Source organism: Pundamilia nyererei, unplaced genomic scaffold, assembly GCF_000239375.1.
Source record: "Pundamilia nyererei isolate P.nyererei 1_Seehausen unplaced genomic scaffold, PunNye1.0 scaffold00570, whole genome shotgun sequence".
In the NCBI taxonomy this organism is placed as follows: Eukaryota; Metazoa; Chordata; class Actinopteri; order Cichliformes; family Cichlidae; genus Pundamilia; species Pundamilia nyererei.
This window is the reverse complement of record NW_005187971.1, coordinates 28293-41643: the sequence shown is the minus strand read 5'-3', so window position 1 is coordinate 41643 and position 13351 is coordinate 28293. Positions and strand designations below refer to the sequence as shown.

Genomic DNA, 13351 nt, shown 5'->3' with positions numbered 1-13351 from the left:
GAGGCTGTGTATGGTATGCTTTCTTTCACAGAGCACAAAATCAAATCTCCTTTGGTTGAATCATGTCTGTAATTGGAGAAGAAAGCATTGTTATGCAGTCTTACTGGAGGGCTGGAGCTTTGAAACTTTTTTTGTGAATTCCGTCATGAAAAGTTGAAATAAAGCGCCACCTGCCTGCTTAAGATTAAAATACATGTGCCTAAAACCACATGAAACCCTATTTAAGAGTTTGTGGGGGTTTTTTATTCATACATGCAGATTTAGCAATAATTTCTTCAGCTGTACAGCTGTGTTAATTATTTTTCCTTCAAATTAATTTGGCTTAGAAAGCATTTTTTTTGTGCACTGAAACTATATATTAAAACAACTTTACAAACGTAACTGACGAATTTACACACTAACCTTAAATTGTTCCAATTTATTATTGGAAGTATTAGAAAATATCTAAAAATACAAAGTATGACACTAAAGTTAAATGCAGGATCGCTTATGTTATTGCACACTCTTATGAGTTCTGCTTCATCGTCCTCACAAAAACAAATCAAGTTACCAAAGAACTCACAGTGCAGGTCTGATCCTCTCAGACATGCAGCCTGAGTGCAAAGAAATACATCCATCCCTTAAGTATTTAGAGGATCCATTGCACAGGGTCCTCTCCAACAGTGTTTTCCAAAGTAAAGATCAATAGGGGGTGAGGGAGGAGGACACTGCACTAATGCACACTGATCAGCATCAGCCGTGAAACCGTAAACCCTCGATCGTTTAATTCGGTGTTGGTTTACAGATGGAGACCCTCGCTGGTGCCATCCTAGAAGCTGATGGCGATTGTAGACGAGCAGCAGAATAATAACAGGGGTTTCCTTTGCTGGGGAGGAGACTGCCTCCAGAGGATGGTGCCGTCTGAATCAAACCAGCTTTGACCTCTAAAGTTTAGGACTCACAGCACCTTTTGAATTTTAACTTTGCTTTATTTGTATATATATATATATATTCTCCCCCGCCCCCCCCCGTCTGCCGTTTTTAACGTGTTTCGACCGGGATGTATTCGTTGTCTTGAATGCACCCTTGTCGGACTTCATTGCCCACAATGCACCACTAAAGGACGAAAAGTAAATGTCCAAGGTACAAATCGTTCCTACCAGAAAAAAAGGTGCTAATGAGTGAACTATAAATGCAGATACGGGTGGGCCTGGTCGTGTGTTAGTGTTTCGTGTTCAGCACAGAGGCATTGGACTGTCAGCGCTACTAACCAGCTCGTCGTCTTCTTCAGGTAACACGACGAAGTGCTGCAAGTACACGGAGCCATACTGTTAATTAAAGGTGTTGGCAAAAACAACAACAATAGTAATAGTAAACTCTATTTTAAAGAGACGAACAGCTCACAGTACTCTGGAGCAGAGGTAGACCACTGCTTTGAGTGAGGCATGTTATTTTGCAAGTCCTCGGCTTGCCGTTTTTATTTTTTTATTTTTTTTAAATGACAGTATTTTATTAAAAACGTTTATTAGTGACTATAAATGAGAGCCTGCTTCACAATTTTCACTGTTCCGCTTTGGTAATGCAGTTTTCTTGTAGTATGACCTCTCACCTTGCCAGGAATTACGCAAACGTGTGTTTAAATATGCTGCTAACTAGCATTAAAGTCTCTGCACTCTGCAAGGATTTCAAAATAAGAGCGTCATACTGGATAAAACTTGTTTGAATACATGACAGTCCCAATTTAAAAAAAAATCGTATTGTTTGTTTTTATTTTGCATTTCTTTTCGCTATTTTTCTTACAGACAATCAACATGGCAGAGTCGAAAACAAAGGCAGAGCTGCTGCCTGAAGATGTTGACACGGATGACTGTCTGACTTCATACACTTACATCTACAGTCCGGATTTACTGAAGTAAGCATGAAAATAAACGTTTCCATCAGCACGTGTGATTTAGTCTCTTTCCTGACCGTTACATGGGGTGTACTGTATTTTACAGAGACCAGGTTGCTTTTATCACAGGTGGAGGATCTGGAATCGGTCTGCGCATAGCTGAAATCTTCATGAGGTGAGAAGATCTGCCTGCTCATCTCCGTAACAGCCAATCCTGTTGCAGTCAGTAAAATATCACATTGAACTCTAACAACATTTTAATTATTGATCTGTGCATGGTAATGTGCCGAGGTCTTGAGCAAACCCTCAATTTGTTATATTTTGCTTAGTTTAATCACAGTTCTCTGGGCTTTCTGAAGGTCTTTGAAAGGTTTTCTTTGGACATTGGCTCCTGTCTCACTCATTTTCAGTCCACTCCTTGCACCAGACCATTTTCTGAAGGATGTTTTTAAGTGTTTAAGCCACTTAACACTAACCAAAGGTGGTGATGTTTGTTTGTTTTTTGTTTTTTTTTTTTGCTTTAATGATTCAGACTAAAGCAATGAAAGTTGTTTATACAAAACATAAAAGAAGCAACTCTAAATTGCATCTTTAAGGATGAAGTTGTAGACAAAAACCCTGCCTACAGCAGATGAACGGTATCTAAAAATCCAGCAAAGAACTGACAAAGGACCAGAGAGATGACCCTTCATTTCATTCTTCTACTGTTTACTTTAGCCTGAGTTGAAGGTTCAGTGGTCTCAGTGAAAGGGTGACTTTCAAGAAACCATTTATAAGCAAGGGTAACTGGGTGAAAATGCCAAGGTATTCCTGATTACACAAGAACTAGACTGAAAATCAGGTGCATTTTCATAGCAAAATACACAGAAATGAGAGAGGGCTCAAGTGAAGCTCACACCATGATGAAGCTACATTTGCCTAACCTTGTGCTCTTCTACCCTTTGTTACCTTACTTTCCATCCTGCCTGCCTTATATCTACCTTCTTTATTTATGGGTTGATGATCTTTTCCGGTTCTGATCAGCACAATGCAGCATGTGTTCTCTCTGCAGTGTTATACATTTTCTCTGTCTTCCAGGCATGGCTGTGACACAGTGATTGCCAGCAGGAACTTAGACAAGCTCAATGAGGTTCCCTCTTCCTACTCTTTCCGCAATCATAGAAGATCATTATATAACACGAAGATGCCAGTGTTAATGAATATTTATCCCTAGGCTGCTAAAAAGCTGTCAGCTGTGTCAGGGCGGCGCTGTCTTCCACTGTGTATCGACGTGAGGCAGCCCGACAGCATCATGGCTGCTGTGGATGAGATCCTGAAAGAGTTTGGCCGTGTGGACATCCTTGTTAACAGTATGTGATGCCTCGTGCACAAAGACCAGCTTTATATATCTCATGCATCTTATGGAAAATACAAACAAAAAAAAGGCGGGGCACCCCGCCACAAACAATTCCTGACCTTTGCAATCCAACCACTGAAGGTCCAAATGATTTTTAAAGCCAAAATAAGTGCAAATGTACTCTGTTCAAAGGTCAAGTTTGAAAGGTTTTGGTTTAATCATCAACCTTCCTGATACTTCATCTTTTTATCTTGTATTTTTACCCTGTTGCATCACTGTAGCATGATTAAGTGTTAGATACAGGTCATCTGTGCAAACTGATCTTTATGTCAGCAATTAGTCACTGCAGAGTTCTTTGCCTTGGAGTTGTCATAATTACTGTGCTGGTTTCAATCACAGATGCTGCTGGGAACTTCCTCTGCCCTGCTACCGCACTCTCCTTCAATGCCTTCAAGACCGTTCTGGATATAGACACGTTGGGTACATTCAACACCAGCAAGGTGGTTTATGAGAAGTGGTTCAAGGTACGGCGCTCGTTCTGTTTGTGTGATGCAGTGTTTCTGAGCTGTGCTGAAAGAGCCACAAGTACAGTTGTTAATGCTTTATCTGCCACAACATCAAAGCCTTCAATAAGATTGTTTTCCTGCAATACATGCTAGTCACCAGAAGAGGGCAGTGCACATTAAATTACTTATTGCATTACGATTCACTCAGGATCATGGTGGCAGCATAGTCAACATCTCTGCAACGCTTGGATACAGAGGACAGGCCCTGCAGGTGCACGCTGGCTCTGCCAAAGCAGCAAATGGTGAAGTGTTTTTTTTTTTTTTTGTTTTTTTGTGTGTGTGTGTGTGGGTGGTGTGTGTGTGTGTGTGTGTGTTGTGTAGTGATATTAAAATGCAAATCTAATATCTCCATGCTGTCTTTCTTGTACCCAGATGCCATGACCAAGCACCTGGCTGTGGAGTGGGGGCCCAGTGGAGTGAGAGTCAATGCTGTGGCTCCAGGTCCCATCTCTGGGACAGAGGGCTACCGCAGGCTGGGTAAACACTGAGCTTAAATAATGATCCGTCAGTTTAAGGGATCTGTATTTGATCTTATAAAGTCTAAAACAACTTCAGGCAAAGCATTGATACTGTTGCCACTGTGCAGGCTTCTGCTGGAAACGAGCATTTATTCCTGATTTTGTCAATTTTCCAATATAGAAAGCTTTTGTACAAAGCCACTCTTTGGGATGAGCTGCCTCTGCAGTGTTAAATCTACAGCATTGATTCTCATGGGTACTTCAGATTAAAAGCCCTGAAGAATTTCATTTGGCTAGAAACACTCTGTGAATCACGTGCACCAGCATGATAAATTTAATTTTTGGTTAAGGGAGTATGATGTTTATTATGGTGTGATGCTATGTTTGCTGTATCCAGTTAAAGGAATTCTAGGAAGTGTCAGAAATTGCCAATTAGGTAAAGCATGTTCAGGCACATTTTTATAACACATTTTATCTTAGAATTCTTTAAAGAAATCACTACCTCACGATGATGATGATATCAATCTTTACAAAATTATTTAAAAGCATGAGCTCTTGAAGTCACCTAAGGGCTGTTGGGTCAAAAATACTGTAATCATGGTGTATACGTGTAGCTTACATCATCTGAGGATGCTCGTTTCTTCTTAAAACTTTCAGGTGGTCTTAGAGTGGAAGCTGCTGGTGCTTTCCAGTCCATTCCTTTGCAGCGAGCTGGCAACAAGACAGAAATGGCCCACTGCGCTCTCTTCCTGGCCAGCCGGGCGTCGTCTTACACGACTGGAGCCATCCTGGTGGCGGATGGTGGGGCCTGGCTGACCTCAGCCAACGATGTCTCCATGCTGTTGGGTATAGCTTCCTCTAAATCTGCTAGACTCTGAACGGGGCTCTCCTTTCCTCCTCCTGACGCCTCCCTCCCCAGGTGTGTGGGAGGAGGTGAAGAGAGAGTACAACTAGGAATGTGATTGTGCTGTTTTATGTTGCAGGAATGCAGTGAAACCTGTAATAATTGATGTGTATGTTATTGTCTTTCAGGTTATTGGTCAGCTGAACACAAAAGAGACAAGTAATTGCTGAAACAAAGAAATATTGCAGCCATCTGTAGTACTGAAATGCCACGTGTACAGTATTTGTAGTTCATGTAATCTACTGGTGCCTTAAGTCAGTATTGAGACTCATGGAGTTGAACACTAATGTACTATATTTGCTGTACTATAGTAGTTTACAGTCTTAGAAATTAAAGAAATACTTTATTACAAATAACCAACTTTGTTTCTCTCCATTCCACTGCTGTAAGTGTGCATTTAATGAAATCATGTTAAATAAAATATTTACCTAATATCTAAGGGTGCTGTTTGTATTTGTGGTCAAAAATCAGGTAACTGTTTCACTCTGTCAGATTGTGCCTGCAGCATGGAGCAAACTTTTAATTTTAAGTTACAACTGTTTAAGTTTGGGTCTTCGTGGCTGATTCAAGGGGGGGGAAACTATGCTCATACAATGATTTTTATTTTTTAAAGTCTTACATGGCTCTAAAGGCTTATCCAACAGGTGCCCAACGCAAGAGTGAACACAAGGTCAGTAGGTGGGGAAAGAGTTTCTGAAGCACTCTGTTTAGTAAGATTTTTTATTTATTATTAATTATTATTGCTGGAGCAATTCTGCAAGTAAAACTGACCAATGTGTAGTGACTTAAAGTCTTCATCAAGGCCTGACAAATGCACCATACCAGCTCTGGGACGTTATTAGTGTGTGTGCGTGAATGTATATTTCATACACAAATTTAACAACCAGTTTGACAGGGATTCACAGTACCGCTGCGAGTCAGATGTGGGCGCCAAAACATTACTTTACATCCAATAAACAATTCTCCACAATCGTTTGTAATTTATTAACATAATTATATGGGTTAATATGTTATATGAGGAATATTTGTTTTACCAGACAACCGTGCAGCCTGCTGACTCTCGCTGATCACGGCACTCTGATCTCTGTATAATGTGGAAGCTCCTCTGCTGAACCTTAACTTTGACCTCTGTGTAAATAAACATGAGTGCGGACCAGTGTTTTGAAAATTGTCTGTGGGCTTTCCAAGCAACGAGAAGACAGATAAATAAATCCCAGTTGGTGGCTGCTCATGATGCCAGTGATACTGCGGGGTGTTTAGTACGCGTGCGTGAAACGTCAGTGGTGTGTATGCGGCTGGAGGAGGAGGATGGGACACTGCTGATGCTGATGCGAGAGCTTTCGGCGTCTGTAATCAACATCGGTGGCCTGACTGCCAAAACGATGGAGTTTCTTGGCCTCATTTGACACCCTGTTGGTTTCACTGTGGTCATCAGCGGGGGACGCTAGCGCAGGTGTGCTTTTGAGGACAGCGGAGGGATTTGATGAGGGAAAGAAAACGGTTTCGTCTCGTCACTCGTCTGGCCTGGCTTCTGAGGGACACAGGTGGACCGCCGCTGGAAAACGGCATCAAAATTAGGCAGTGATATTTTACTGCGAAGAGGACGATACTTCACGTAATTACCCTTTGAACCCCGAAGCTAGCATTTTGGTATTGTTTTATCAAGAGAGGACGAAAGTTAAGCTTGAGGGGTTTTTTTGGTATGTTAGCCAGCTAATAGGCTAATTTCGTTAGCAAGCCTGTTAGCAGCTTCCCCGACCAATGGCACGGGAGAAGTGGGATGCTCGAAGGAGGAGTTAACGGTAGTTGCTGGCTTAAATTCATTCGAAGGAAAGACGGTCGGTGACACATGTGGGAAGCCGCTTTGCAACAACAGATTTGGCGTTAACGTTTTACAGCTTGGTGTTAATTCAGCTTCGAGTAACGCTGCTTACGTCGCTTCCCTCCGAGGCGATTGATAAGATTAGATAATCGGCTAATAAGGCTAATGTTGACAAACACTTTTGACCTAACACGTTAATTCGTAACTCTAGTGTTTCATATCACCTCGCTGTCAGAGATGCTGTAAAGTCGTGTGCTTGTCGGTTCAGTTTTGAGACGTTATTGAGCAACTTTCAGGCCGCAAGTGAAGCATGCTGAAGCTGGAACATCTGACAACTACCAGGAGCGGACCTGTCATGGCAGAAAGGGATATAGTGAGTCCAGACGCATTTCCATCAGCACCATATTCAGTATGGCCAGGAAATCAGTATGATTTCTAGATTTAGGTAATGCTGTTCTCGAGATGTGGGGGGCAACCACTGAATTAAAAGTCAGAAATAGAGTCTTAGGCGTTTTTTCTAAGCCTGCATATCTTCTTAGAACTATTGTAGTTTGTACTTCGTAAAATCACAATATCTGATAGCATCTTTTAAATAATAGAGGTGGAGAGCGCTTGTGGGGGCTCTCCACACTTGACTCACAATTTCACTAGAGATGTGCTGTGCCATATAGAAGCATGGCATTAAAATTGAAGGATTGGATCTTGACAGTAGTGAGATAAAAATAAATAGATACAAATCAGCAGCTTTCATAGGTTTCCAAAGGTGAACAGCCAGCATAAATGGAGCCGACAGTTGTGTCTGGCCCTTTGGGGCACACGCAGTGGGAGCCAGAGCAGCCATTTCCTCTTGGATTTGAGACACTGGATTCAGACAATGCAGGTGTGCCCTGTCAAAACAAGAGTGAACAGACGGGTTTGGACTTCAGGAATGGCGACCAGAACAACATATCCCAACAGACTCAGAAGGAAAAGGATTTAGTGGACAACCACCTGAATGTCTCAAATCTTTCTTTTGGAGATTTGCAGTTTGAGGGAGATCACACCACTATCTCCCAAACTTTTCTCCACAGTACTCACATTAAGGATTTGTCTTGCACAGAAAAAACAGAGGGACTTGATGAAATTAGTGACTGCACATTGTCCTGGCTATTTTCTCCCAACTTCGCTGATGTGATTGGAAAAAACTCTGCTCAAAAGGAGCTGACTCTTAAACGGGATTCCCCTCTGGAGGACTTAGAAGTCCTCAGTAGTCGGGTTGCGCTAATAACCCTCAGCGTGCCATCATCTCCAGTGAAGACCGATACAGGGGATCCATTTTTGCTAGTAGATCTCTCCAATGAACATCCTGCTCCCAACTCAGAGTCTTCAGGCGAGTTAAACCCACAGGGTGTCAGTGAGGAGCTGGTAAAGGTGCCATGTAAGGAGCAGGTCGACCTCCCTCCCTTACAGAGCAGGGAGACTTTGTCACCTGAAATTGGAGACAAAGGTTTATTCCCTGATCAAGTGACTGATCTGCCTGTAACCAGTAGCGCTACCCTACAAGGTTTACCTGAGAACTGCCTCCTTCATAACACACACAGCACACCGCTGGAGTGTTTTGAAGGATCTGTGCCTTTGTTGGATTTAGACGTTCCAGATTTTGACAGCAGCCTAAGCCTGTGGCCTGCCAGTGCTGCCTCTGTTATCTACACAGGAACTCCATTAGATGTATCATCAGAGGAGTCAGAAGTGGTACATGAAGAAGCTGCTGTTATTAGGAATCTTACTTTAGAGCAACAAGGTGAGAACGACCTGCTTGCTCTGGGTTTATTAAACGAACCTTCATCACTGACACTGCCTCTGGTTGAAGATGCCCTCATCCAGGGTGATCTCAGCAGTCAGAGTTCCTCTGTGGAAAACACGCCTAAGGATTTGATGGAAGACAACATCTGTTCTGAAGTCAAAAATCAGGGAAATGAGGCAATGGCTTTGGATCCGTGCTTGACTGTTGAAGAGGTCCACGATGACGAATCTTGGGACTTGAAACCCCAGGAGGGAGTGCGGAATGAAAACAGTCCAGCAGCTGAGGAGAGGCCGGCCGACACTACACAGCTCCAGGGTTCAGGCTGTGATGAAGTGGCCTCTTTTGATTTTTCAGTTCAGGATTTAAATACAACTTCTTCTGAGCCTGAGTGGACTAGTGAGCAGGCCGTGGAGACAGTCTCCCTCTCCAACATGGTGGTAGATGACTCACTGCCGATGGTCTCAGCTGTGAGTGCAGGGGAGGAAGAAGTCTCCCCTCTGAAAGCTGTGTTCGATGCTTTAGACCAAGATGGTGATGGCTTCGTCCGCATTGAGGAGTTCATGGAGTTCGCCACTGCCTATGGGGCCGATCAGGTGAGAAGCTTGGTTTTTGTTTTTTTTTAGGTTTTTAAAAAAAAATTATTATTTTTTTAGTCTTGCCATTTTTGAGCAGGCAGCTTCTTTGTACCGTATGTTGGGTAAGATTCAGTGTAACACAATAAACTGCTCCATATGTGTAAAATCTTTAGTATTGATTTTTAGCAGGAACTTGGAGTGCTTCCTGTAAAACACTGGTAATTAAATAAACTAAAATCCATCTACGTCTCATGTCTGTGTTTTAGAATGTGTATGATCCAGATTTATTTCAGATAAAACAAGTCAACTGTCAAAATGTGGTCATTTATCTGATAGGTTTTTGGGTGAATGTTTAAAGCCTTCATACAGACATGAAAGCTGGCTCAGGTGATGTTACAGTGTCACGTAATGGAGTGGTAACTTAACCCCTGCTGAGGTGCTGGTATGTTTCTCTGCAGTTTCCAATGCTTAGTGTAACAGACAATACTGAAAGTGCAACTTATTATGAAAACCATGCCTGGATTAGTTTGTCATCTATCTTCAGTGAGTGTTGAAAGGCCAGGACTTGTTTTTCTCTCTGATAAATCTGTTAAACATGCTGTCTGTAATGAGTTATGTCAGGCCTGAAACTCCATATGTCAAATGACAGAATGCTCACTTCTTCATTTGTACACTCTGTGGCTAGGGGATTACCCCTTGTGGTATAGCTGCTGTGTGTCTCTGTACCCATTAGCCTCACTGGTTTGATGTTATCTTCCCCTTTACATCAGGTATTCAGTTTTATTTCCACAAAAATAGGCCTGTCTGTCAGGGGTACCTAAGTGAGTATACATTAATATTAGAATTTTAACATGATCTTCTTTAGCAGTTTTTGATATGTATATATCAGCATGAAACTAGCCAGCTCAAAAGATGTAGGTCAAAAAATTTGGGCAATAAGTTAATTTCCGCTACTTTAACCAGCTTGTTTTTAACACTGTGAACCTTTGGTACACACACACACACACACACACACACACACACACACACACACACACAAAACGTAATGCGTGCTCACTAATGCTTTTTAATCTCTTCTTTCTCAGTTCAAAGCACCTCTATTGCTGCTGCTCTGTCCCGTGTCTAGCCATAGGCATCTGCAGCTCTCCAGGCAGGGAATTGTGAAGGATTAAGAATTAAATGTATTTTCCTGAGTCGGAGGGACTTCGTGCTTTGCGTGCAGTTCACCAGCTGCCGATGACCTTGTTTCGAGTGACACAGGAGCACAACGTCTCATGTTTGGTGTAATTAAAAGAAGTTGCACCTGCTGATTGAGAGAGTGCTAAAGTTGACACATCTATGACACTGAGAGTTTTTTTTGTTTTTTTTCCCAGAGGTGTGGTCTGTTTGACTGTTATTTCCTGCCAAAAGGTGCTATCCAGATTGTGCAGATGGCTTACTTGTTTGTTTGTTTGTTTTTCATTGTGTTAGCTATCCACTATCTGGTTTGCAAGAGCTCCATGAGCTAAATGTGCCCTCAGAGGAGGCTCCTCTCAGATTTCTGTCCTTTCCTGAGACCAAGGAGACAAACGTTTAGGCGCGCTTGTTATTTCTAACCTTATTTTTTTCATTTGCAGTTGTCGAGCAGTCAGCAGACAGACTTATCTATAGAATTTGTGGAATGTTTTAAGCATGTTACCTTTAGGTGAGTTCATCATTCAGTAGCTCACACAAGGATCTGTAGAAAAGTCAGCTCTGCTTCAACAGGGCAAACATATTCGCTTTATAATTGTTTCTTTGCTGAGTGTTGAAAGTGTTTTTCTCCTCCCATATCAGTGCGAACCACATATAAATGTGCTTTTGATATTTGACTAAGCCTTTCCCTGATATGTCATTGTATTTCAGCTATCTGGAGATAAAAGCAGTTTGAATAAGCTCTATGCCTGACCGAGTCCAAATGGGGAAATTATGACCTGGGCCTTGGTGGTAACACAAGTGTTTAAATATGTTGGTTCAAAAACCACAAGGCAAAAAGTAATACAGATCCATAAAAAAATGCCCATTGAGAATTTATGATAAGCTCATCATGTCATGTTTGTTATGTCATAGTTTAGCTGGCAGCTAGGACTGTAACTTGGGTTTCTCTTTGCAAATACCCCCGACACCTGATAAACACCAGGAAGGTATTCATAAGACATTTGCATGAATGTTCAGATGGCGTTCGTATGCTAAGCATGCAAATGTTTCCTCTAGAATTATTCCAGGATGTGATACCGACTAGAACCGCACACAAATGTAGTGTATTGCGAATAACATGGCAGGGAAACACTGAGCACCAAATGTCTCTCTGCAGTAGTGAATCCACTCTATGAAACCTTTTTGACTATTTAAAAAAATTTAAAATAAATGTCCTGTCTGGCAGGTCTTAGAAAAGACTTTCTAACTCCCACTCACTCTCTGGTTTTGACCCTGATTCTGCACAAAAGCCACACTGAACTTCATTGAGTTTGGGACTCTCTTCTGAGTCGACATCACCAAACCTACTTTGGTCAGCCTCCCTCCCATCACCCACTGCTGTTATGCACCACCCCTCTAATCCTCAGTGGAATGCCCCAAGCCCTGAAACATCCCCTCTCTTTAGTTCCCTTTTGTTTTCATCTGTGTTTTATTTACAAAGACTACTTATTTATTTTCATCCGAACCTGCCAAACTTATGATTATGGCTATCAAAGTTTCGTTTGGCAACTGACTATTGTGAAATGCCCTTTAGGAAACACTCTCACCAAAGGGTATTCTTCTCATCGGGGTTATGCACAAAAGTGGTCTGTGTGGAGGCGGTCAGGCGTGCCCCGGCACTGATTAGACACAAATGGAGGAAAGAGAAAAACCACAGTGCTTTGCTCCGCTGAGCAGTGGAACCGTTGAGCTGCATCTGACTTTTTATCTCAGTCTTTCCTCTAGGTCTCAGGGCTGTACATCTGTCTAAAAAGAGACACTGTAAAAGCTAAAAATACAAGTTACCTTTTAGAAATGGAAGAAAGGATTAACACAGACACAAAGAAACATGAAAAGTGCTTAAATCTATTTAATATAAAATCTTTCTGGAAATCAAGTGTTTAAAGAAATTATTTAATACAAAATCTCTGAAAAGTAGATTTATCAAGTTGTATGAAATACTTGTTCCATGTAAATAAACTATGTTATTGTTTAATATGTTATTGTATCAGGCTTAAAATAGAAAAACAGGTCATATAGAGAACAGTCAAAACAAGGACAATGATAAAAGTTATGTGAGTCTTAGAAGAGGATAATCTGATTTCTTTGCCCGGTTAATAGGTTGATGCAAAAATGAAATCACATTCACCTTTCAGTTTTTAGGTTAGACCTAGGAATAGCCAGCAGGCTCCACTAACAAGACCTGAGGGGCCTGGCACTGCTGTACAGACGTAACAGCTGAAATGTAGGCCATGGACACTTTCCACAGGATAGTAGCTTAAAACTGATCTGGGAGCTTTGGCACTGGAGGTTTTTACAGTAGCGTATCCTACTCGGCTCAGTGGTGCATTTTTTTTTCTTTTTCTAATGCCACAGAAACGATACCCAAAAGCTGTTCTTTGCTTTTTATATCAGACGTGCAAAAAAAACGTCACTGAAACCACTGATGCTCGTTAACTCCCCGCTCACACCTCAGTTTTCTCGCCTTGCCCAGAAAGAGGTGTTTGTGAAGAGCTGCGTGGAATAAAAGTGTTTCCTCTGAGCTGTGATGTTCTGTGATGTTGGGATGTGGAAAAAGCTTCAGTAAAACACCTTACGCTGACCTAAAGCACACTTTGTTTTTCTTCTTCCGTGGACTTGCATACATGAAATCACTTGCTGTTTTGTGGTTGTGTTTTGAAGCCCCAGTTTTTACACTACACCTGTCACCGTCTTGGTTTTGTTTGGTTAGAAGTGTTCGAGAGTGTGTAGAGTGTCAATTTATCAGGTGATTCAGATAACTTCTAATTTAAGCCCGATAGCATGCAAATAAAATGCTAGAATTTCTACCATCAAAGGAGTAT

At 41.8% G+C, this 13351-nt stretch overlaps 2 protein-coding genes across 5 annotated transcripts in view; both read left to right on the top strand.

The window, feature by feature from the left end:
- Positions 1 to 1062: 1062 nt before the first annotated feature.
- Positions 1063 to 5568, top strand: decr2 (2,4-dienoyl CoA reductase 2, peroxisomal). Of its 2 annotated transcripts, none has more exons than XM_005754460.2 (10): positions 1063 to 1270; positions 1782 to 1891; positions 1977 to 2045; positions 2948 to 2999; positions 3084 to 3219; positions 3606 to 3730; positions 3921 to 4014; positions 4145 to 4249; positions 4888 to 5076; positions 5263 to 5568. In XM_005754460.2, exons 2-10 carry the CDS (start codon positions 1791 to 1793, stop codon positions 5295 to 5297), a joined length of 906 nt encoding a protein of 301 aa, XP_005754517.1. In that variant the 5' UTR covers positions 1063 to 1270; positions 1782 to 1790; the 3' UTR covers positions 5298 to 5568. The 2 variants fall into 2 exon arrangements, with proteins under 2 accessions (XP_005754517.1, XP_005754518.1); XM_005754461.2 differs by having other exon boundaries at positions 4888 to 5149.
- Positions 5569 to 6387: 819 nt separating this feature from the next.
- The window catches only part of LOC102196249 (RAB11 family interacting protein 3 (class II)), a 24506-nt gene continuing 17542 nt past the window's right edge, over positions 6388 to 13351 (top strand). For 2 of the 3 annotated variants that reach the window (XM_005754458.2, XM_005754457.2), the window contains exon 1: positions 7264 to 9332. In XM_005754458.2, the coding sequence (XP_005754515.1) occupies positions 7737 to 9332 (1596 nt within the window). In that variant the 5' untranslated portion in view covers positions 7264 to 7736. Of the gene's footprint in view, positions 9333 to 13351 lie in introns of all 3 variants that reach the window. The other variant, XM_005754459.1, reaches the window with a different exon arrangement.

Bases quoted from the DNA above. Each gene is read 5' to 3' on its own strand.
- decr2 (XM_005754460.2), top strand. From the start codon at position 1,791: ATGGCAGAGTCGAAAACAAAGGCAGAGCTGCTGCCTGAAGATGTTGAC. The intron at 2,046-2,947 runs GTGAGAAGATCT...TCTGTCTTCCAG, and splicing joins ATAGCTGAAATCTTCATGAG to GCATGGCTGTGACACAGTGA. The intron at 4,250-4,887 runs GTAAACACTGAG...TAAAACTTTCAG, and splicing joins AGAGGGCTACCGCAGGCTGG to GTGGTCTTAGAGTGGAAGCT.